Source organism: Dermacentor variabilis, chromosome 11, assembly GCF_050947875.1.
Source record: "Dermacentor variabilis isolate Ectoservices chromosome 11, ASM5094787v1, whole genome shotgun sequence".
NCBI classification, from domain to species: Eukaryota; Metazoa; Arthropoda; class Arachnida; order Ixodida; family Ixodidae; genus Dermacentor; species Dermacentor variabilis.
The window spans coordinates 7112376-7138383 of NC_134578.1; the positions used below are offsets into that span (position 1 = coordinate 7112376).

Genomic DNA, 26008 nt, shown 5'->3' on the forward strand with positions numbered 1-26008 from the left:
AATTTTTCAAATTGGTTCAATAATAACCGAGATAGAAATATTTCAGTGCCGTGAACCCATGATTTCAGGAGGCGAGAGCCACTGCCAAGAGACACACTCTCCACTTGCCCCGTCTAGCCTCTGCAAGCGAAATTCTGTCCCTGCGTTCTCCCATACCAGAGCTCAAAGATCGTGTGACACATATGTTACGGGCCCCCCTCCACTTTTTTTTCCCTCACGTTCTTGCTGCGCAGCGCATCTCCGCTTACAGTGTGGTGTTCAAGCTGTTGCATTTGTCTCATGTCATGCAGCGCACGATTTTGTGCTGCGTGAAGTCAGTGCTATGCAAATACTGAGGCAGACACAAGCAGTTCATAGTGCATGATCACAAGCTGGAACACGGGAGAAAATGACATACTTTCGTTGTCTGCGCACTCGAATGCACAACATAGGAACAAGCAGACAAAATGGAAGTACATCTCTCTTGCTGCGGCGCGAAGTAAAACAACACACAGACATTTGGTTTGTGTTTTTCTTTTTTATTTCTCTAAACTGTAGTTCATCTATTTGATGATAGATGTTGCCTTGAATAATTCTCGAAGTCATGTGTTACTACGAGCGACATCAAAGCAGAGCCATGTATGTAGACACACTTGTGCGATATACGTCGACTCTCTGGCTGGAAGCGCGGTGCCTGCGAGGAGAAGGGCAAATGGTGTTCGGTTTGAAATTTCAGCTCTTTCCGCGGTGCATAGTAATGTAATACTTAGCAGATACAATCGTTCGCGCGTAATATATGCATGGCGCTTGTCAGCTCAATATGGCCACACCTGGGGAGGTGTGAGCCCATGTGCTGCATCGCCTTCTCGCAACATGCAGGCAAGGACCCCTTCGTTCTAGTGCGCCTGCTGGTATCACCTGCATTTTGTATACCATGCTAGGAAGTGCACGCCACCTTGTACCTGGTCGAGAAACGACAGGAGGGGGATCACTGACGGCACACGTGACCCCTCTCCTTGAGCTGGCTGCCTGCTCACAATTACAGACAAAATTGCGGACATATGTTTCCTGGTTAGGAAACATATAGGTTAGTGTAGTGCCTGCCCTATCCTGCAATGATCTCCATTCAAAGCCTTGCGGACAGCCTCTCTGTGTTGCCAATGCCTCTACCATAGCAACATACAGGCTTCATTCACTTATTGGCCTCGGATTACGTCACATGTTCCACTGGATTTTCGTCATCATCGACATTGTCCATGCCATCATCGATTCATATTTCCTGTCCTTCTACAACCTTGACATAAGCATGCGACGCCAACAGCTCATCGATGGCACTACTCGCCTGTCGATCGTTGGACTTCTGTTGAAAGTTGATACGGCGTACAAGATCTTGCTCGATTTCTCGGACATGACGCGCACAATGCTGCAAATTTACAACAAAGGTGGCTGCCATGAACAACAGGTTTTTACCCGTTGCCTCACTTGCATGCGATTTTAAAGCGAAGCTTCTTTGTGGCTTCTAACGAGTTTTGATGCTGTATTGGTCGGACTGTGTGAAGCGCAGTCGGCTCATGGCATCATCCCACTGTGGGCAACACTACCAGCCGTGGCAGTGGAGTGGGAGTAAAAGCTTCGCAGACGTCACTTCATACCGCTGACTTGGAAATATTGTCGACATGGCATGAGACTGTAGCTTTGGTCACTCACTCAACTTTCGCAAAATGAAATTTTTTTTCTTGTTGAAATTTGTTTTTTGTTTTTTTTTGCATTTGCCCAATGATGAAGAAATTTTTAAGGCCCCTTCCATGTAAGAAAAAATCAGTCTGCAACTGTAGTCATTTGCATAAAAGGATGAATTTCAGTCCAACAAAATTTCTATACACTGAAGTAAAGTGCCAATTTTACCGACTTATATCGGAGTTTACACGTGTTATTATTAGGTCTGGAGAAATACAAACAGGGAAGCTATAGGCTAGCAACTGCCACTGAAAGGGGCATAAAGCCTGCCTGCTGTTCGGGGAAGAGGAGATGGAAGCATAAAAAGCCCAAGATGAAAAGTGAAAAAGGAGAAGTTAGTGAATCGCCAGCTGCATTTGCTCATTGACTGGAATAGTGGAAACATTTGGAAACTATATTGCAAATGCTCAAGGTGCAAATAGTGTCCATTGCCTTCCTTTTCTCTTTGCAGCTCCCGAGGTGCTTCGGAACAAGGGCTACAATCGGTCACTCGACATGTGGTCCGTTGGTGTTATCATCTACGTCAGGTATTGTTACCCTTGGGCAGTGAAGCTGCATGATAATGCAGTGTGTACCTGCTGTGCTTGAAAACATTTGTGCTGCCATGAAGTGTCTGCTTCCTGAAATGTATTTGCATGTTAAACACTTGTAGATGGCTTGAACAAGACTTGTGCAACTTTTTATGATCGAATGTATAAAAACTGAGCACTCAGGTGATCGTAGCCGAACGTCGTTAACTCTTTCCCTACCACGTCCATTGGGCATCGTTAGCCTGCTATCGATGGTTTGAAATGCCGCTTTCGAGACCTGCCACGCTGCTAACGGACACACTGCACTATCGGACACAAAGGAGGATAACTATTTTTTTTTTTCTATGCAGTTCGCTTTCTTTCCTGCCAGATGGTTATTTTTGAATGCGTTCTGAAGTTTTCACGATCGTCTAAGTGGAAAGCAAAAATGGACACTTCTTGGAGCAGTGCGCACGATTCAAAATATTGCATATCTCGCAATGCCGCTGCATCTGCAGCTGATTTTATCGATAGATCAAGCAGCAGCGAGTCTGTAAATGCCGTCTTTTAGTTGGACTTTGACTCCGAGAGCGATGACGACACAAACCAGCCCGGAACATCGGCAGCCTCAGCCCGGCACATCCAACTGTAATGCTTGCATTTAAATTTTTGTAGTGGCATACCTGTTTGATGGAAAATGTTTATTTTTCAGAGATAGTGCCGATTAAATGGCAATACATTTTTTATGTAGCAATTTTTGTTACATTATTTTCCTTGTTAGACACAGGCTTGTCTTTACAAACTTTGTTCAGTTTTATCCCACAGTCTTGACTCTAGCAATTTATATCTTTTTTTAACATGATAGTTCTGCGGAAACCCGCGAGGTGGAGAGAAGTAATTAATAAAGGGAAAATCAGACATCCACCCGTTTGTAGCAAATGCTACAAAGGAAACCCATACCGGTTCCTCGAAAGAAAAGCCTCGCAGTTGAAGAAAAATTCGTCCTGTTCCGGGTCTGATTTTCCCTTCATTAATTAATTCTCTCCACCTTGCGGGTTTCCGCAGAAGTATTAGGTCAAACTGTTGCGTTTGCTTTGAGTTGTTGACAAATTCGACTTCGCCTGCCATCTGCTAGCCGCCTGGTTAGCTCAGATGGTAGAGCGGCTGCCCTGGAAAGGCGGTGGTCCTGAGTTCGAGTCCCGGACCAGGACAAATTTTTCAACTGCGAGGCTTTTCTTTCGAGGAACCCTTATGAGTTTACTTTGTAGCATTTGCTACGAACGGGTGGATGTCTGATTTTTCCTTTATTATATCTTTTTTATTGCATAAATCTCGTTAATAAAGCTTTTATGCGTGAAACATGCATTTATTCTGCTTTTTGTTTATGTATTACATAAGATTTTGAGTGCAGTAGTACCTTCAGAAAAATAAAATCTCGCATAGCCTACAAAAAACACCTTTTTCCCCCATGGTAGGGAAAGGGTAAACGAAGTTGCACCTGGTGTGAAAATACCTTTGTCTTATTCGATATACATTATAAACATATATTTGTTATATGCTTAGAAACAATTAAGATTTACTCTGGGTCACATCAAGCTGCTGTTCTTTTAAACACCTTCTTGTATTGGGCTATTTTCTCTCCAAGAAAATATTTTTTTTAATTCGCACAGTTTCACCCATAAGGCAAAGCCTTGATAGTGACACACCCACGGAAGGTTACCTCCAAGACATGGCATGTGGCCCGCATCTGTGCTCAGTCGCATGAACAGCCATGTGCAGCCTCTGTTGTGGTAGAGGAGGAGACATGCTTACCTGCACGTACCTCCCCCTCTCACGCCCTAATGCATGTTTGATCACATGACTTGGCATATGCTCACCTGCGCCTCCCTCCCCCCCATGCCCTAATGCATGTTTTATCACATGACTTGGCATTTCCCTGATGAGTGCTGCATACTCTGTGTCATGAGCAACCGACCGCACTGATAGCAGACCCATTTTCCTTGGTGCAGTCTAAGCGGGACATTCCCATTCAATGAAGAAGAAGACATCAATGATCAGATTCAGAATGCGGACTTCATGTACCCCCCCAACCCGTGGAAGGACATATCCCCAGAAGGTATGCCACAGCACACTTCAAGCACCAAGTGGCGTTTACTGGTGCATTGTTTTTCTAGTAGCCTAATCCTTTGTGGTTGTGACCATTTAACACATTGCAGTCATTCCAGTTGGGAACTATTCTGTGTATTTGGAACGCCACTTGGAAAGAGCTCTCATGTGAACAAATGTGTAGTAAGTGAATCAGTTAAGAAAATTTTCTTTGTTCACGAGACTATGTTATAGTCCAGTCTGCAGCCAGCAATCACACTGTGGATATCCCCACAGGAACTGTTTTCCCTAGGATCCTAACCGTCACTTTCTTCTTCAGGGCTCTCATGCGAGCCTGTTTGCTGGTCACCTGGTTGGAAAATATATTCCTGTGTAGCACTAAAATCGTCAGATTTACCAAGCTCAAGCAAATTTTTTTCACAAGATGCACATAAATAAACATTGCCTCCCTTAGTGCTCCGCACCCAGAAAAATGCTTTAAAATTTCTTCAAGTGTGCTCCTAAACAGTGCTGCCCTCATAGGCAGGCACTGCAAAGTGCAGTTATAAACAGTATTTGAAAAAGCTTTCAAAAGGTGATGCAACAAACAAAAAATAAAACATGAAACAGCGTGCATAAGCGTATGCATGTTGGGTGCTTCCCAAAATCTGACCTGAACTAATATGTTTGTGTGCTTGGAAGGGCCTAACAAATTACTGCGACGAGCTAAATTGGAAAAGTGCCTTTTCAGACTTTCGTTTGCTCCCTTTCTTGCAACTCTGTTGAACATGCAGAAGTGCAAGAAAGGATGCTAATCCTCATATCAAACATTACTACAGTAGTCATTAAATCTTGACTACAGACAGTAAAAGACAGTACCATTCTTTAACTTATCTCTATCCATCACTAACGTTTCGTGACAATTCCTGAACAACAATTACATGACAAGGCACTTTCAGTGTTTACTGAAAGGCATGGGAGTGGAGGAATGTTGCTCGAGCAGTTCTTCATTGTAGGAATTGCTCAAGAGTGTTACTGAAGTAGTGTCTGCTTTACATGAGTGATACCCCCCCTACCCAATGCTTGATGGTGTCAGAAAGCTTTCAATCGAAACTAGGTAGTTTGTGAATACTCTTACTTCACGCAAGGCCACTTTCTGTTGCCCAGAGACCTGTCTCTGGGATATGGATTTTGACACCACCTATTATGTGAAGGTGGGATATCTCCGTCAGACCTGGATATGGCTCAAGGGCATAAATGCTTAAGAAGTCAGTTATTATTACTGAGTGGTATGTTGTGAATGTGAAAAACCTTTTTGTTTTGTTTAACTACTCTGGTTAGATGCTAAATGTAGCATCTCCATGAACATGGAGAGAGCGGCCACGGCGGCCGCATTTCGATGGGGGCGAAATGCGAAAACACCCGTGTGCTTAGATTTAGGTGCACGTTAAAGAACCCCAGGTGGTCAAAATTTCCGGAGTCCTCCACTACGGCGTGCCTCATAATCAGAAAGTGGTTTTGGCACGTAAAACCCCAAATATTATTATTATTGAACATGGAGAGAGTAACCGTCTCCTCGTGTGTTTTGTCATCAAAACCTCTTTTCTTTGGTATAAACACAGCGATGAAAGTGTAATGTTGTGTGGTACATTGGTGTGTTGATGCTGTATCTCGGATTTTTCTTCAAATTTTTGCATCCCAAAGTGGTGCATGCGGTTTATACACAAGGGTGGCTAATACATGGGTAAATGCGACATTTGATTCCACATGCGCCTGACTTTATATCTGGGATGAATATTTATGCAATTGTTCCCGAGTTAATTTTGAAAAGGATTGCAGGCAATGTGAATTTTCATGTACAAGAGGTCACCTGGGTATCTGTTATCCAACGGAACTGCCCTGAAATGCGGTCATGTGGAGCGCATGTGGAGGATGGGCCCCTGCATCATGGGACCTGGGCAGAAGGTCGACTTCCTCCTTCTGAGGCTGTGGCATTGCTGTGAGCAGGTTCAAATGTGTCCAGTTATTCATACAATGCCATTGTTGCATATGTGATGTTCTTGGCACTGATTGTTTGTTTGAGTTCTGAGAATGACTAGGCTCACAGGGTGTGTAATGTGTGGAGCTTAGTGCAGCCTGTGTTGTTCTTTGGTGCTGTTACAGCGGTTGACCTTATCAACAACTTGCTCCAAGTGAAGACAAGGAAGCGCTACACGGTGGACAAGTCCCTGGTCCACACCTGGCTACAGGTGAGCAGCTGCCAGTTGGTTAGCACTGTTTTCTCTAACCCTGCAACTCCCTCACTTCACTGTGCACAGAATGGTCACTGCAAATGGGGCAAAAGGCACAGAAAGAAACACATATTTGGCTAGCTAGGCCTCTAGGCACTTGAACAGAAATCTACACCCTTGAGTTGACGTGTTGGCAACTTCTGTTCAGAACTGCCATGATTTGCGAAGTGTTGCACGTGGGTCACGTCCCAAAAAATTTAGTGGCACACCGCATGGCATCCCAGATTTTGGTCATCTTATCACTAGGGTTAAGTGCCAATGCCACTGGAAAGTCGAAGAATTTTGCGACTTGTGAAAATCGGGCATCCGAAATATTGGCTGGTTACTGTGTGGGATGTCTTGTCTACCGAAGGACGAATCCCAACATAAAATCGTAACGCTTTTTTATTCGACTAACGATGGCAGCGGACGGGCATACCAACGCTACGTTCGTCACAGTAGCGAAAGGTAGAAGGCGGTCTTTCTCAGCCAGGCAGCCTGTTTTTATAGCCACCGTCGGTGACACATACCTCGGGTGATGTGGCGGTGGCGCTATGCTTTATCGACCATGCAGTCCAGCACGCAGCTGTGTTATGCCGGGCCAGATGATAAGAAGACGGAGGGTGCGCAGAAATATGCGCAGAGTGTGTCGCCACAATTGTATCTGACATTTTGCTGCCAGAATGCATATTTTGTGCCACGTGCAAACAAAATTTTTTTCTGCTATAATCGATACTGTGTTGGGTATGATATTTTTGGTTCCATTACAACAAGAAAGTATTCAATGAAATGGTGCATGATCAAGCAAAATTTAGGTTTACTTCATTATATCCGTGTACTCTATATCTAGGTTCCTAGGTTTAACTGTTTGTGCATTCTAGACAGATAAATTGAGTAAACCATGACAACATCAGTGTACATCTTTTGCACCGTGTGTGAAGTGTTGCTCATGAATGCTGCCTCTGTTTGTCCTGAAGCGTAGCCACGTGTGTAAAACTTAACCCCTGCAAATGATCAGACCCTCCAAGACAACCAACCACGATAAGTCCGAGTGAAAGGACAAGCATTCAGGCCATTAACGCTCCCGCTATTGCTACGGACGTACAGCAAATTGTTCAGGAAAGGTGGCGATCACTATGCCAGAATTGGGGAGTAGTGCAGTGCATGTGTAACATCTTTTCAGGCATGTATTACAAATAAATATCTTGTGCTTAAATTTATACAAGTACACTGTGCCAGGTTTCTGTGGCCACAGACTGCTTGCGCGTGGTTGTAGCAAACAGTATAAATTTTACAAACTTGGCAGAGTTTGTCGTTGAACCATGGTGTTTGCGTGTGCGTGTGCAGGATTACCAGACGTGGTGCGACATTCGCGAGCTGGAGAGCCAGGTCGGGGTGCGGTACCTGAGCCATGAGTCAGACGACACCCGCTGGGAGACATACCGGCGCGAGCGAGGGCTGCAGCCACCAGCGCCAGCGCCTCCTACTGCTCAGACACAGCAGCAGTCTCAACAGCAGTCCCAGCAGCAGCAGAGCCTTCATCACACGCCTGCGCGGTCACGACTCTCGGTGCAACGCGAAGAAGAATCGTCCCCCACCTGCGGTCGTGTCCGCCTCTGACCTTCTGCTGACATGATCCACTGTGGCACGCAGTTTCCTACGTTTTCCCTGGGGCAGGGTGCTAGCGTAGGTGGGGTCCTGGTGTGCGTTTGGAGGTGGCACCATTTCCTGCTTCATTTAGTTTGTTTGTTCGTTCTTTTTTCCCCTTCAACTCTGTTGTCTCTATTGCTGGCAGAAACATCGCCAAGAAAAGATCCAAACTTGCTCCGTTGCAATTTTCGGACCCTTTCATCCGCCAGCCTCTGTGCGAAAGAAGAGTTGAGAGGGAAGGCCTGAGAAAGTGATAAAGGCAGAAGCAGTGTGAAACAATGGCGCCACCTTCAGGTTGTACGGGGACCTTGAGTGTAGATGCATTTGCTGTATATGGAAGCATGCAGCAGTGGTGTGTCCCAGCCGGTCACGAAGTGTGGGAAATTGCGGTGCTGTATGCTCTCAGTCGGTCACCTTCAGCGGCACTTCCACATGGCGCTAGACAAGGCATGAGACCTCAGTGGTAGCGCCGATCATTCACAGGCACCGGGATATTTTTGCTGCCCGTCCTGTGTTCAGAGCATGTGACATCTGCGCAGTGTTCTGGCATGGGTGCAGCAGTGGACATAGTACTGGGCGTTGCAGGCATGCATGATTTTTCTTGCCAAACAGCCTGCTGATCTACCGTCAAATTTTGAACGCAGTTAGCATTTTGCAGTGGATTTAGTTTAATACCACATTTGCAAGTGCTGCTTGCCCGTTTCCTTAACAACAGAGCTAAAGTGCAGATTATCTGCAGCAATGCCACTAATAAAATTCTGACTTTGCTGCAGCGAAATGGAAGACACTATCTGTCAACCACTACGGTAAACGATGCACTCACCTTTCACCAATGAAACAGGCAAGTAATGCAGGCAAACATGGTAACAAATTGAACCCATTGCAAAATGCTACCTCTGTGTAAAATTCTAGCAGAAATCCATCAGCAGTTTAGCTTGAAAAGTCATGTAAGCCTTGTGCACTCCTACTTATGCAACATTCAGTATTGTCATTTTGTACTATTTCTCCTGACTGGTTTCCTTTATCACATCTGCTGCCTCTTGATAGCTAAGTAGTGCACAGTGAAAGTAGTATATTTCTAGTGAAAAGTGATCAAATATTTCAGTTTGAGCCATGCATGCCGTGCTTTACACATGCACTGGACCACTGTTTCCAGGGTGCTATATTTCGTTTCGTTCATGCATGCCTGGCCACAGCCCAACCTATCATGTGGCTAGTACAATGCAATACATGTGGTATCTCGTAAGGCACTTTACACCATATAAGGCACACAGCCTGCTGCCAAAGCTACAGACTTCGCACATTCATACGTTTTTGTAAGAACATAGTGACACCAAACACCAGAACTAGACTAAATGGAGAAGACTTACTGAGCACTAAGCAATCTGCCCGTAAACCTCCAGCTTCGATTTCTTATTTCTCTGTGACACTCCTCCTTCCTGCTTTATCACAGTCTAACACTGTGAGGTTGTTATCAGATAGAAATATGGCACTACAGTAGGTCAAGCAGCCCGGGAATCATCGACGGTGCACACATTTTTTTTTTTTTTTTTTTGCAATTGGTACAACTTCATTGAAGAAGCAAATTTGCACTCCTTTTACTGTTCTTTGAGCTTCAGATGCATTTTTTGCCCACTTTGCAAGATTTCGTTTGGTTCATTAGTTATTGAGATTTCAAATAGATTCATTTTATCTTTTGAATAGGGATGCTTACTATTAGAAGATATTTTCATGTTGTAATCAATTCTTTTTTATAACGATGTTTTTAAGAGGCTTAGTGAGGCTAATCATTGTCATGTAAAGAATTTGTGGCTTCAAGTTGGTCAAGATAAATAGCCACAAGGATGAGCCATAGATAAATCCATGTAGTGCCTATTGTTCTCATACTGGTTAAACTGGCAATTGTGAACTGGCACTGCACATAGGCACTAGCACCACATTCCTTTTCGAGTAATCTTAAAGGAACACTAAAAAGAGAAATAATTTGAGCTGTGTTAGTGAATTACCCACCCACAGTGGCAAAAAAGCCACTCTGAACATGAAAAGGAGGCCTGATGAGCCAGAAAAGATGCAAAAATTGGCAGTTTCCCCCAAAATGGCGAAGCACTGGCAGGAATGGCAAGCTTTAGCATTGCGTTTAACACTTCAGACGGTGTGCTAACTATGCACAGGTGCGGCCATGCACAGATGTGACAAGACGACAAAATTTATGGCACCCGTAAAAGCTTCAACAGCCCGTATAGGGCCTGTAATGGCATTTCACAGGCACCATTGCGCTGACTGTAGAGAGCGGTGTGAGCCAAAGTACATAACTTTCAGATTGTGAGTACTGATATTCAGAAGAACTTCAGTTTGGCCTAGTTGGTGTTTACTGCATATAATATTGACCGCAAATAAAGACGGGGACCGTGGGAGAGAACACATAAACAACACGGGTGGTAACTTTCAACTGTTTTATTCCCGGCAGTCCGTGGGCATATATAGACATATAGAACATGCGCAGGTCGCAGCAAACAAGAACACTCATCAGCCTAGCGTGGCAACCAATTATAAAAAAAAAAGATCTATTTCCGATTGAAACAACCTAATGGAGGTGTCACTAACACAGTCTTGGCCTTTCTTTTCTATGTGATAAGCCTCCATCAGTCCACATGCAGTGTGGTCATGGCTTCTCCCCAGAATCTTTATCTCCTTAAAAAGAGGTGCACAGCGACAGTGCACAGCGTTGTTTCTGTGTTCTCGCCCGCTGTCCCTGTCTTTATTTGCGGTATATGCAGTACTAATATTGTTTTGTGCTTTTTAATATTCAGAGAAGATTTTGTTTGAAGGTGTATATGAATGAAGCTTTTCAGGACTTTGCTTGCGCGCTGTGATTCTGAAACATTTAGAAGAATAATTCAATCATAAACATATATATATATATATATATATATATATATATATATATATATATATATATATATATATATATATATATACTTATACATAAATATATGTGGAACATTATGACTATGCCAAAGGTGAGAATTCACCTGGAGTGTCCATATAACTGCTATCGCAATAATATTAAATATGCATAGTGGCGCCACCTTAGAGTTCTCGCACCAGCTCGCCATGATGTCACGGAATTTCATAGTGTCTGCTTGGGCCTAGTTAATTTTTTATTGAAGATGGAATACTTTGTATTCTCAAAGAGCCAATGACTAAGCTTGGTAATTTCCAAGAACTTTTGCTGAGCCAGAAACGTGCAAATAAAAAAAAAACTTTAAGAATCAGTGACATCACACCGACGTACTGGCACTGAGGTTTCAGCACGAAATTCAAGAAGTGGAAGCCTTAATTTTCTCGTGTAATAGTTCAGCTATTAATGCGAAATTAATTAAAATAGTTCTGAAAAATTAGTTTTGCCAGTCTAAACTGATTTGGTATTTGTCTTTCTTTAGCGTTGCTTTAAGATAAAACTTCATACACTTTGTTGTATGAAAAAACTGGTCACTTTGCTCAAAAAGGATCTATCAGGAAAACAAGTCAAGAATTTGCACTGCAGATGACAAGTATAAAAGCTGCAACAGATAGCAAAAGTTCCTGCAGCAAGCCTTTGTTTCTGTTTTCTGCGGCAAAAGGAAGACATTCACTATTTTAGGCATCGTGAGGGAAATTTGTTAAGGATGCTTAACAGCAGGATCTATAAGTATGCACGCATTCGTTGGACATAATGTGAGCAGTTGACAAGAAAAAAATAGCTGCAACACAGGTTTCAATGCCATAAAAATTACTACGGGGAACTTTAGTGCTAGTGCATTTTAGATGCAACAGATAGCAATGGTGTGCACATGCTCAGAAACCTACCGTCCTTATGCATTTTGGAAAGTATGATTGCTTGAAAATTTAAGCCAATAAAGCGTAATAAAGAATGCCACAAGTATGTCTGAAGCAACAAACATGAAGATTATAGACAAATCCATGTGCTATACTCATCATTTCCATGGTAGCTGAATGATCACAGAGCCAGAGTTCCCTTTAATAATTTTGACAAGAAATTCTGTGAACCACATGACTTGTACATCAGTTATTCATTGTATTCATAGCTTAGAATGTAATGTAACATGTGCAATATCTCTGGGCCAAGCAAGATTTTCATTAGAACTGCCTCGTCAAATAAAAAAAGTGACAGATAAATTTTGATTATGTTGACTAGTAACAAGGTAACAGGAACCAACTGGATGCTCAAATGCTGCTCAGCTGACAGCACTTTAACATTTGAAGGTGCATACAGGGTTTGGCACTAGCAGTGGCCACTTTAAACTGTCTCTGTGCAGTGTCAATGTCTTGCAGAAGTAGCGTCGCCTCATCAGAGCTGAACTGATGACTCTGGCTGCTTCTCCTGATACGCTCAATTCCCATGTTTACATTTGTTTCCTTTCCTTTTCTCTTTCTGCTGTGCCTCTGGCACCATGACTGTGGCGTTCTTTCTGATCTTCATTCATGGATGTTCTCACAGGGTTTCATAGCGTTCAGTGCCATATGACAAATCTTTCCAGTTAGGGTACAGGCGAATAGTGCAGTACCAAGTGTAAAGCAACACATGGTAGTGAACGTCTCTCAAACTGTGGGCCACAAGCCCTGAGAGTTTTACAAGGGAAATCCATGGAGACCTACTGTTGATGAGCGTCGTCTCTCAAAAGTTTGAGTGAGTCTTGCCCAGGGAGGGATTTGTGATGACCTATCTCTGGAAAGCCACATGCACCGCAATTTACCGTGTCAAAATCTAGTGGGGCTAATAATATTTGAAAATGCAACTTGAACTATCTTCAAATTCTTTCTGGCATACAGCAATGCGTTTCTTGCTGCTTGTAAACTGAGTGACATGAATAATGTAAGTACAATCCAAGAAGTGGTAAAAATAGCGCAGCTTTATTCATTCTAATAACTCTGTATCTATTCTCTGTTTGCATTTTTGCAGAGAAGAAAAAAATTTACTGTCTTATAAAGGCCTATGCAATGATATTTCTTTCGCTTTGGCTAAATTTGTTATTAATGAGTAGTATATACTAGTGAAGCAATCTTGGCAAAGCTGCAAGGCTGTGGTCTTTTCTTTAACAGCCCTTAAAGAGCATCTAAGCAGTCGACACATGTAACTATTGGTTAGCGGGTATGACATAAATCGAAGCACGTTGCCTCGAGCTTTCCGGTACGCCACCGGTGCTGCCCGTTATCGGACATCATTCAAAGTGCTGCACTAATTCTCAATATCCTTGGTTCTGAATTATTTTTGCTGAGCAGTAATGGCAGAGTTTATTCAGTTTCAGTAGCAAAAACGTCACTTTTACTAACTTTTCGTGGCACGTCCATGCATATTTTAAATGTAATATTCGTTATATGGGCTGTTCTATATGTGGACTCTCTGAAGCTAGGTTTCTTAAATTGAGTCTCAGTTGGTCTTTAACAAGCAGCAGGCAGATTAAGGTCTTTGTGACAAAAACTTTGAGAACTTCTCTGCTATGCCAAAGCCAAGTTGCCATTGTTTCACTAAATTTTCACCAATAGACTCTGTGCGTGTCTACTCAGTACAAGTATACACTGCACTAAGCTGTGATATGAGGATGCCAAGGTGTGACATGTGTATTAGCTGTCAGAAGTGATCACTGTTTTACTGAGGGAAAGCAGGTTCACTCTGGATTCTGCGGCAAACTGTTTTAATTCATCTAACGCCAATGTTTCGGACATGTTTGTGCCATTCACATATAATGTGGCAGCCAGGCAGCATTAGAGACCTGTTGAAAACACCTGCCGGATATTATTTTGATAAGGCAGTACAGCACAAATGACACTTTCAGCTATTTGACTGGCTCGTTTACATTAATTTACAAACGTTCACTGCATTGTGTCTAAAGGGACACTGAAAAGAAAAATAATTTAAGCTGTGCTAGTAAATTACCCTTACGCGATACAGGGAAGCCTCTCTTGCCATGAGAGGAGGCTTGGCAAGTGAGCAAGGATGCAGAAAAACAACACGGGTGGTGACACCAACTTGAAGTTCTCGCACTAGCTTGTCGTGTTTTCATAAATATTTATGGTATTTGCTCCAGGCCTAGCAAACTTCTATGTGTAAAAATGTGCAACATTGCGTGCTAATGCAGCCAAAGGCATAACTTGCTTTCGCTGCACCACAGTGGCTTAAATACAGGAAAAATACTTTGGAAAATCAGTTCTGCGGAAGCCCAAAAGGTGGAGGAAGGTTCATAACAGGGAAAATTGTCATCCACCCTACTATAGCATGAAGTTACAAAGGAAACCCATATGGGTTTTTAAAAAGGAAAGTGTCACAGTCGAAGAAAAAGCTCCTCCTAGTTTAGGAAAATACTTTGAAATCCGTGATGTCACTGATGTACTGGCAATGTGACTTCGGCACAAAATTCAAAAACTCAAGTTTGGCCTTCAGTTTCTCTTCAGTAATGAACCTAATTAATTGAATGTTTCTCTTTAGTGTCCGTTTAAGAGTGCTCTGCCCTAGCTGTTGCATTATTTCTGTGCGCGAGAGCTGTTGCTGCATGCAGATGGCTGATTGAAGTGTGGAATACTAAGGCAGAACAGTTTGCCAACAAGTGACTTCGTGACCGGTTGTGGGACACCAATGGGCTCCCTTTTGGGCCTCCCGACTGTCTGTGAATGAAACGAACAACACAAAGACTGATGCGCGCGACATGTGTGGCTGCTGACAACAAAGCTGTAGGTTTGGGCTACATGCACATCTTTGCTGGTTAAGCCCACTACACATGCTCAGTGCACACGCTTAATGTGCACTTGTCCATATAGGGTGTTGCACAAGAGTTCCCAGCCGTCCGTCCCTCTCTCTGGTTGTGCCGGTAGTGCTTGCTCTTCAGCTGTGGTTGTGGTTGAAGAGATCTTTTTGCAGCCCAGCACAGACGGCTGTTACATTTGCATGTGCTCACTTGAAAATTACACTGGCTTATGCAGAACGGCTTGGCAGTGAGAGACTTCACAAGTTCCAAACCCACAGTTCTTCATTTTTGTTATGTGCAATGCGAACAAGCTCTTGCCTGTGGTAAGCGTTCACCATTTTGTGTGATGTCACTCACTGCTGTAAGGGGTCACTTTGTTTGCATGTAGTAACAAATCAGCTCAGAATTCATGGCTTCAAGCTGCATCAAATACTTAATGGGCTGAATTTGTTATTAGATGGTATCAGCGGTGCTTCGCTTACAGTCCACTCTGCTTACATTTCATGCACTTAAGCAGTGCAGAGAACTGTGCTGAATTCACATTTTTGTTAAGCACTTCTCACAGAAATGCAAGGTACACACAGTCGGCATGGCTGCAAAATTATAAGGAAGTCAAATGAACTGCTGTATCACATTCCATTCAGTTGGCCCAGCAACAGAGCAAGGGCAGCATTTTGTCTTCTGCTCCTGCGATGGCCATTGTGCCCACTTAGCACTTGAGCACAGTGAACTGTAAACGTCAAGCTAGAACTGTTGATTGACTGACCAAAGTGTGGCAAAGTGCAAATAGGAGGGAGCTAACAAGTAGTGGCCTCGTGCAGAGCCGAACTCGTTGGTATTAACTGAAGGGTTTGATTGGCAAACGTTTTAAATTTCACGTTGTTGTGGCAGCTGTTGACAGAAGTGCCAGCTCTGCATGAGCCGGTGGAAATGTTGGGTTTGCCTGGCAGTGGCTGAGTCAGATGTGCAGTCAACCAACTGAATCCAACGAAGGTGACCTTCGAGAGGGGGCGGGGCTTTGTAGATTAAACATTTTTCTAGTTGGTTAGTAATAAGACTACGACTTTCATTTGCCACTGAACTATACGTGCTGCACGGAAGTGAAGAATAGGGAGCAATTTAAACTCTACATAGATTAGATTGCATCTTTTTCCTCGAACTTTTACTCTTAGTTTGCGGCTTTTTTTTACTGCAGGCCACTGTGGGGATCAGCGTCTTGCACTGTAAAGCGAGGCCTAGAAATGGGGTGTGTTTTTATGTTGGGCTAGGGGAACACGGGCAGCCAGAGAAAAGCTGCAGTGAAGGAGCATTTCGAAACAGCTGCAATCTAGTGAACAACGAACAAACACGACTCAAGCACAAATTGCTCCCTGTTCAGCCTTCCCACAAATGTTCAGTCATCCTGGCACCAGGTGTTGTCTCCCTGGATAATTGTACGAAATTGTATACTAAGCAGCATTTTTGGCATGCACCTTTTCTCCTCTTAGCTACTGCATTCTGCAATTGCAAATGGTACAAAAGACACAGGACAACAAAAGGATGGGATACATAAATGCATACTTCCAGCTGAAAGTTTTAACAAAAGTAACATACCCTCTTCTATACGAGCAGTGGTCACATGATTTTGCTGCATGCAAACCCTGCAAGGTAACCACCAGACAAAAGAATGTGAATGAACAAGGTAACATAACCAGTAGACAGAAGGCAGATTACCGTAGTCTCCTAGTCTCAAGATATTAAGCAAAATTAAAGGTCACTTTTGTAGGCTGATAGGGATTGCACTAATCCTTTTAATTGTCCCAGGTTTTTTTGTGCCATTTGCAGTTGTGCATCGAAACCAACTCGCCCAGTTCTCTCCATTATTACTGCATTCCATGTTGCAGATGTGATTTTTTTCCTGCAATGCAGCTCTGACCCCTTTTGGCATTTCTTAACATAGCTGACGTGGTAGAGCGTCGCTCCAGTGAACAGCAGGCGTCAATGAGACCATTAGCTCCACATTCCTTACTCTTTATATGAGAACGGCATGGAGCGGCTGAGGACAATCCAGAAAAGGCACTCGAGGGCACAATTTCCCGTGTCTCCTGACAGCCACGGCTTTCCACATGTCCCTATGCTGTGCATTTTCAGCCATGGCATTTGAGTAAATCTTGTTAGAGAGTATGTGTGTTAGAATGAGATGCGTTTCATAACCTCTCGCCTGTATTTTTTTTTTCCGTATTCTTTTGATACATCATACAAGCACGTTGCATAAAGGTCTCTACACAAATTGCACTTGTGGTCTGTTCATTTTGAGGCTGTATGAAACACTAAGCATTCTTTTTTCTTGCTGAAATACTATATTTATTTCAATTTATTTATTTCAGTTACCCTCAAGGGGCCAGATGCACTAAGGAGGGGAGTGGGCACAGTTGGCAAGCGCAAATAAAGTACAAAACAGACACCGTAAATGTGAAAATAAATACCATAGCTTGATTGAAAGTAGTTGCATTTTTGCTGATACACCGTTGGATACACACTGATATCGGTAACAAGATGATTCTACTCTTGCGAAGTGCGGGACAGGTATGACTGAAAAGGCCAGTAAATGCACCTATGCATACCTTATGAGCACAATCAATGAATGGTGAAATACAGCGCAGTGGAGGGATGAGGCCGTTGCATGGCATTGACTGTTGAAACAATTTGTAAAACCTGGTTAAATGTCCAATTTTCCAACAAAAGTATACAGAAGGAGGTCCCGTAATTCATGACTGTGCGAGAACCTCCTATAAAGAATTGCATTTGATAAAGATTAAAGTTATAACACCAAAAGCTACTTTAACATATTTACAGAAACTAGCTGTCAAACACATAAATGCAGAAATTGAGAAACATTTCAAATAACTGATAATTTGCTTCCTATTACAAACATTACAAGCAATGCCTTATACCAAGGGGCACTATGTCCAAGGCTCTGCTGGCAAACTTTTCTGGGCACCTCGGTGGGTGCCCCAGCCCACTAACTCGCTGGACGTCAATCATTCTTATTCGAAATAAAAGTTATCTCACTCACTCATGTTGCCCACCAGGTATCGTTGTCGTGCCATAGTTATGGTGGCAAAAATATTGTAAGAATCCTATAATTGAAACTATGCAATTGGAACATTTGGAAAGGTTATCAACATGCATGTATTAAAAATGAGGGATCTCTCTTGTATACTGGCAAAGATGAGTAGTTATTTCTAAGTAGTATGGTATTCCTTACCATTGCTTACTGTTTAACAAAACTGTCTTTGTAATTTATGTTGCAGCTTTATGTAGATACTTGTATAATGCTATTAAAGTTGCAGCTGCCCATTTGGCAAAATAAACAGTGGTAGTATAAGGGCACTACTGCAAGCAGTACCTTGTTACCGTTTTGCGAATGAATCGCTAAACACAGTGCTTTCATATACGAGTGGCTAACAATTTGTATTTGTGAATTCATCAGTATATTTTGCCTTCTAAGAAAATGCTAGAACATTCAATAAATGGTGAATGTAACAGCAATAATCTTTGAAGAGCAGCATAGCTTTTAAGGGCCCCAAAAGAATTCTCCATGGGATAGTTGTACATCGTTCTTGAAAACCGAGACATGAAAATAAGTCGTTCGCATAGCTTCATGCTTTGTCTTTGTGTTGCAAACATTTGGTTTTCAAGAACTGCCTAAGGCTGTAAGTAATTAAAGTGGAGCATATTGATTCCACATCAAGCAATGTGGCATCAAATAGTATCTGCTGTAATGATGAAAAGAAAAGGCAGCATGGCGTTTGATCTCAATTTATGTATTTATGGAGCAACATAGCTTCAGAGGCAGCACTTGAAGTGGGAGTTAAGGCACCAAGGCAACCAGTAGGCAAGCTCTCCCAAGTAACAAAGGACTTAATGAAGAAATGGCAAAGAATATAAGTGTCCTCAAGAGATAAGATAGAATTTGCGGAACTGTCAAAACTGATCAACAAGGAGAAAATAAGGGATATTTGAAATTGTAATGTGAGAAAGGCTGAGTAAGCCATAAAAAAATAGATGTAGCATGAAATCAGTGAGAAGGAAACTTGGCATAGGACAAACCAAGATGTATGCACTGAAAGATAAGCACGGTAATGTCATCAGCAATCTTAAAAGTATAGTAAAAGCAGTGAAAGAATTCTATACTGACCTGTACAGTACCTAGAGGAGCCACGATACCTTTATTTGAAGCAGTAATGAACAGGTTGCAGAGACTCCTATAACTACCGATGAGGTTAGAAGGGCCTTGCAAGACATGAAACGGAAAAGAAGGAAGAGTAGATGGAATAGCAGTCGATTTAATGAAAGATGGAGGAGACGTAATGCTTGAAAAACTGGCGGCTCTCTATACGAAGTGTCTTTCGACTTCACGAGTCCCAGAGAACTGGAAGAATGCAAACATTATACTAGCCCACAATAATAGAGATGTTGATTTCTTCAATTGAAAAATTATAGACCCATTAGGCTTACTCCCAGTATTATATAAAATATTCAAGAGAATTTCCAATAGAATAAGGGCAACACTGGACTTTAGTCAACCAAGGGAACAAGCTGGCTCGGGAAGGGATACTCTGCAATGAATCACATCCATGTCATTAATCGGGTAATTTAGAAATCCGCAGAGTACAATCAGTCTCTGTATATGGCTTTCATTGATTACGAAAAGGCATTTGATTCAGTAGAGATACCAGCAGTCGCAGAGGCATTACGCAATCAAGGAGTACAGGCTGCTTACGTAGTTATCTTGGAAAATATGTAGACATTCCATAGGTACCTTAATTCTACAGGAGAAAAGTAGGAAGATCCCTATAATGAAAGGGGTCAGACAAGGATACAGAGTCTCTCCAATGCATGCTTGGAAGAAGTATTCAAGCTATTATAAACTGGGAAGTCTTAGGAGTAAGGATCAACGGCAAATATATTTGCAACCTTTGGTTTGCAGATGACATTGTCCTGTTCAGCAACACTGGAGACGAGTTACAACAAATGATTGAGGACCTTAAACAAAGAGAGTGAAAGAGTGGAGTTGAATATTGATATGCAGAAGACAAAGATAATGATGGGTAGCCGGCCAAGGGAACAAAAAGTTCAGGATTGCCAGTCAGCCTATAGAGTCTGTGATGGAGTACGTTTACCTACGTCGATTACTCACAGGGAACCCTGATCATCAGAAGGGAATTCACAGAAGAATAAGAATAGGTTGAAGCGCATACAGCAGACAATGTTAGCTTCTTACTGGAAGCTTACCATTATCATTGAAAAGGAAGGTGTACAATCAGTGCATTCCACTGGTGCTGACATATGGGCCATAAACTTGGAGACTGACAAAGAAGCTCAAGAACAAGTTAAGGATGGCTCAAAGAGCGATGGTATAAAGAATGCTAGGCATAACGTTAAGAGACAGAAAGAGAGCGGTTTGGATCAAAGAGCAAACGGGTATAGCCAATATTATAATTCACATTAAGAGAAAAGTGGAGCTGGACAGGTCGTAATGCACCGGTTAGATAACCGGTAGACCATTAGGGTTACAGAATAGGTGCCAAAAGAAGGGAACCGCAGTCGAGGAAGGCACAAGACTAGGTGGGGCGATGAAATTTGGAAATTCGCAGGCGCTAGTTGGAATCGGTTGGCGCAGGACAGCGGTAATTGGAGATCGCAGGGAGGCGCCTTCGTCCTGCAGTGGACATAAAATAGGCTGATGATGATGACAGGTTGCCGTTGCCTATGTGAACCAACAAATGATGCCTGTTGCTTTGCCAATATAATGCTGTGGGATAGTTGTTGCTTTATATTGTGGCACTATACTAGTGCAAGATTTGAAGGCTAAAGAAAACAAGGTTGTCCATGCACAAGATGTGTGGATCACGTTCTTCACACTGCAGGAAACTGTTGGTGAAGGAACCATCTTGTGCTTCATAGGACTTGCAGTAGGTCATTTGTCTTAGGAGCCGCTAGAAGTTGAACACTTTTTCAACAACCATAATTTCCTGCAAGTGAGTGAAAAAGTGTCGCTTTCCTGTATAGCTGGTGTGCGCATCGCATCTCCCACTCCAATTAAATACTCCCTCAGAGTAATCGAGGCCAATGAAGCATACCAAGAAGAGGAAAAAAAGAAATGCAAGAACAGATCTCTGTGTTGGCGCTATTTTTGTTATCATTTGGGTAGCAGAAACAGGTCTGGAAGGGGCCCGCAAGCATTATATTACTGTGATAGCTGTTATGGGCTCATTCTTCTAGTTTTATGTCCGCTGGGGTCCGTCTCGGGAATCCCAACATGCTTTGCACAAATTTCGTAATGTCGTAGTGCCCCTTAAGGATTTTAACTGTGGACCTGCAGATGCACCATTTGGGGCTTATCTTGACCCAAAGAATTAAAATCAAATTATCTTGCATGCATTCTTCTCTATGTATACTCAGTACTTCCACGCCATGATCGGTTCCGTCTTTTGAATGCTTCAAGTAACTGCAATCATCTCCAACCAGATACGACCAGCACTCTACTGTACCTTTTCATTGCACTTTTTGATTTCAGGTAGTTGCACTGACTGTCATGTCTTGGATATGTAAAAAAAAAAAAAATCACAGTTTCACCTGATAGATGAAGCTTTGGTAGCAATAGCAAAGTATTAAACTGCAAGAAGGTTTGTCGTTTTGTCAGCCGTATAAATTGCAGTAAACATTTATTTGATTACTAATTAACAAGTGGGGTATCATGCAACCACAGGCTAATGTGATCAGGGGGTGGTATTCTTTAGATGTCCACTTAATGGACATGTCTAGTTTGTCTGTTGCTGATTGACTGGGAGCACCTGTCTCCTCTTCTCACATACTCCAGCCCAGCCAATCAGAACTTTATCAGTAGACGAAATGTACACTAGGCGTACACTTAGAGAATACCACCGCTGATCTCACTCGATGACCACGAACACTTGCTGTCAACGCTGGCATGATGAAGAGCGCAAATGGAGGGGAGCTAACGCCCTAACGCTTTGTGCTGCCTCTGAACACATTCCCGAAGCTTGTTTACGCGACCTTCAGGACTAGGTGCGCCGGAAAAAAGCCCGCGTGAAACCACTATAAGCCACCGCGGATCGCCCAGTTATTGCACCCGCGAGAGATTACCACCAAGATAAGATGTGCACGCGGGTCGCGTATGCGCTCGCGCCGACAGTCATGCGCAGCCACGGCCAAGCCTGTGGCCCACGGCCGGGCTAGCGGAGGAGACGCAAGCTTGATCACGTGACCTTCAACATTTGGTGCGCGGGAACGCGGCGCGCATTAAGCCGCCATTGCCGCCATCCTCGGCTCACCCTCGCACCCACACATACGGCGCGCTGTCGGATCTTGCTGCACTTCGACTTTATACTGAGCATCACGGCGACGGCAAAAATTCGCCTAGTGTGCCCCTGTAAAGGCTATCGCAATAAAACTTTGCGCAGTGGCCGTGGCCGCAGTCCCTCAGCCCGCTGTCACCCATGCCGTCTGCTGCGTAAACCACAAAAACTTAATAGACGCTTAATCTTCGCCTTTATGAAACGCACTGGCCAACTTCAGCGTGTTCAAGTCAGGAACTGGTTTGAGCTGGTCTTGCGCCACTTAACGCGCAGTTTCAAGTCACGCGATATCTGTAGCGTCAAAGGGTAGCTGACTGCTTCTCACGCATCCCCATAAAATAAAGAACGCATCCCGGCAACTGTAGCACAGAACACCTGTAGTTTATGCAACTGTAGTTTATGCAAGCATAACCACAGAACACCTATACAAACGTAACGTTTAGCGCGAAATGGCGCGAAAGGTGTGACACCCACGGTGATGATGATGATGGATGTGGCGGTACCCTTTGGAGCAGGCTTGTTCATATCAGAATATTTGCCTTTAGTGAAATTCAAATACGCAGATGTGTTGAACCATAAAGCAACACTTTTCAGGACCGCCGGCAAGGCTAGATTGGCTAGATAGTCAGCATCGTGAGCATTGATTCGCGCAATGCATTTGTTCTGCTTTCAGAAGCAAGAAAGCACGCAAAGCAAAGATACATTTACAAAATTTAGCAAAAGACAACAAATTTTGCTTACCCCATTCAAATGACAAACCAACGAACAAAGGAATCGCAAATATTTTTACTTTATAACATTCTACTTCAAGGCATTATCTCGAACTTGCTTGCGTTTATTCGTCCACTTAACAATGGTCATATCATACCTCTACTTTGCATTGTTTATCCCGAAGCGAATTTCACGATGAACCAAGTAAAATGCGCCAGGAAGTTACCAACGTAGACGTGAGTTACGTTTTACTATTTCTAATTTCCGATTGCCATTTCTTGTAATTTTGTACAAGTTTTGCGGCGGAAAAGTTGCCGTATTCGAGCGTGCTGGATCAGGTTTCGAGGCGCGGTCCTGTTCTGCGCCATTTTTGTTTGCGTTAGGTTGTTTCTCGGCTAGTAGTAGACGCTTCTCAGTACTATTTGATTCCGCGCTACAGTTATTGGTCGGCATGTGCGCGTTTTGCGGCGTTGATCAACCTATCTCGTGTATGCTTTGGTTTCTTCGAATGGCACATTGCGATGTCGGCTGTGCGCAGGTATCGGGTGTTGTACCGAACGCTGCGTACGAGCTTGTGGAAGTGTTTCACCTCTACGTTGCTCCTCCTCAGAGAACACTCCCCATAACGACATTTGTAGCCTGCACTTCACGTTTTCCCGTGACGGCGAGCTTTCGTGGGACACAGTTGTCTGCGTGTTCTCAACCGCCGGTGTGCGTTTACAGGTGGCGCGGAAGTGCGCGTCGGACTATGTCGGACGTCGGCAATAAACGTGTCAAAGCAGACGAGATCGCTCTCCTCTCTAACTAAGTAGGTTTTCCATAGCGTTGTGTCCTACAACTACCTTGATAACTGCAAGGTCGTAATGAACAGCTAAGTGACGCGTCTTGAGACGCTTGATAGAGCTCATACGAGAACGTGAGGGTAGGAAGCCGGTGGCTCAAGCGTCAAGGCCGCTCGTGCCTTGTTCCAAGCCGTGGGGCACGTGTGGATGCAATCGGCAGGCTTTGCAGTTCCGTGTGTTCTTACACGTGCCGGCGCTCAACTGAAACGAATATGTGCCATTTTGACAACCAGTGGGCTTCCCGTTGCACTGCTGCATAATGTAGAAACGCGCGCAAATTTCAAGTTTTTACTTAATCATATGGTGCAAGTCCCCATGCATGCTTATACGTTAACTAAAATGAAAAAAAAGAATATATATATATATATATATATATATATATATATATATATATATATATATATATATATATAAACTTTTTTGTGAGGTTTGTGGCAATAGTATGCTACAGGGGAAAATGGTTTGCTGGACTTTATGTGTGGCAATGAGTGGCAATGTTCACTTATACCTTTCATGTCATAATTTTGGAGTATTTGCTATGCAAACGGGCAAAGTCATTGGCATAGTTTGGAAAGCGTTTTGCCTGTAAGAACTGCATGCCATCACCTGAAATGCATGCAACCACCATCGGTCAGTACCTGTTCTTGGAGATAATTCTGGCGTGCAAACTGTTTTGTGAGGAGAGTCCGGCTTTCTAGAGTTCACTTTGATAGGTGTTTGTTTTCATAAGTTATGCAAAATGCATAACATTATAGTCTAGGCAAATTGCTTTACAGTCTAGTAAAAAAGGTAAATAATTCAGAGATTTAGCAGAGTTCACACATCTATGTGAGTTCCAGAAGACTGGGCACATGCGTGCACATAGCGGTGTACATTTTTTTACTGATTTACTATCGGAGATCGAAACAGCGCAAAGGTTCACAGAAAAATGGGGATGAAGTGATCCACAGTGGTCATACAAGCAATCTTGCTTGTGCCAACATTTTGGCAAGAGGACTTCTGTTTGTTAGGGTGAAGTTGAAACGGCTGCTGCAACAGCATCTTTTGTTCAGCCACTGCTGATTACTGTCAAAGAGACTTTTACTCTCATGTGAAGTAGTTTGTACAGCTCATTACTGGTAAGATGAGCACCCTCTCAATGTGCTCAAGAACTATGCAATGGGAGAAGGCTGACGGGATGTGTGCACTTTCCTTTGTTACATCCACCTCTCCTTAGCCAGTCAATGACATTTGTAAGCAAATCTCCCAAAAGTGATCTATATGAAGATACCAGAACCCTAATAGATCACGAGGCTTTGGAGATCGCTTTTGCTTTGATCACTACAGAGGATATATAGGCGATTATACTGTTACAGTATCTTGTATACTGTTGCAGTTTACTGCCACATCTCAGTTTCAATTTTCAGTAGATAAGTGGTGCTCTCCTGCAGGTGTCTTGATTTCTCTCTGCTAAAATGCTTCTTTGAGCTGGTTGGTGTGACATGGCAAGTACCTAGAGCATGAGCAGCTGGAGCAAGGAACGAGTGCACCATCTGTATGGTTCCTTGCTCTCACTCCATCTGCTCGTGCTGTAAACCTCCATGGTGGCGTAGTGGTTAATGCGTTGCGCTACTAAGCCCGAGGGCGCGGAACCAAATCCCGTCCCAGTGACCGCGTTTCATTGGGGGTGAAATGCAAGAACACCAGTGTACTGCACATTGGGTGCACTTTAAGGAACACCCCAAGTGGTCAAAATTAATCCAGAGCCCCTCACTACAGTGTGCCTTATAAAATTGTGGTTGTGGTACGTAAGACCCCAGACTTTAATTTCTTTAATTTGCTCATGATGTACATACTTGTATTCTCTCTCCTATTCCATACACTCGGCAGTTAGTGTCTGCCAGGAACATTATCAGGGGCACTTTGCTTATATTGTTACGGATAATACCAGCAACCCACAAGTTCACCTTTTACAGGAATGCCCCTTTTTAGTCACGCCACAAGAAGTCAGACACTGTGAAGTGTTTCATGCCACTCTGGCTAATGTGTCCAAACATCTGACCTTTACTGCAATGGCCCTGCTGTCTTGATGGCAGCAGTGCGGTAGGCAATGTTTTGTCCTGCTTTTGTGACCTCTGC

The 26008-nt window shown here is 43.3% G+C and overlaps 2 protein-coding genes across 5 annotated transcripts in view; both read left to right on the forward strand.

Moving 5' to 3' along the window:
* Nucleotides 1–18360, forward strand: part of LOC142563127 (serine/threonine-protein kinase D1-like) — a 61965-nt gene extending 43605 nt beyond the window's left edge. For 2 of the 3 annotated variants that reach the window (XM_075673669.1, XM_075673670.1), the window contains 4 exons: nucleotides 2168–2243; nucleotides 4235–4341; nucleotides 6474–6559; nucleotides 7928–17247. In XM_075673669.1, the coding sequence (XP_075529784.1) occupies nucleotides 2168–2243; nucleotides 4235–4341; nucleotides 6474–6559; nucleotides 7928–8200 (542 nt within the window). In that variant the 3' untranslated portion in view covers nucleotides 8201–17247. Of the gene's footprint in view, nucleotides 1–2167; nucleotides 2244–4234; nucleotides 4342–6473; nucleotides 6560–7927; nucleotides 17248–17339 lie in introns of those variants that run through there. The other variant, XM_075673668.1, reaches the window with a different exon arrangement.
* A 4703-nt stretch (nucleotides 18361–23063) lies between these two features.
* The window catches only part of LOC142564436 (uncharacterized), a 36095-nt gene continuing 33150 nt past the window's right edge, over nucleotides 23064–26008 (forward strand). The window contains exon 1 of one of the 2 annotated variants that reach the window (XM_075675436.1): nucleotides 23064–23284. In XM_075675436.1, coding sequence (XP_075531551.1) covers nucleotides 23258–23284 — 27 coding nt within the window. In that variant the 5' untranslated portion in view covers nucleotides 23064–23257. Of the gene's footprint in view, nucleotides 23285–23387; nucleotides 23857–26008 lie in introns of those variants that run through there. The other variant, XM_075675437.1, reaches the window with a different exon arrangement.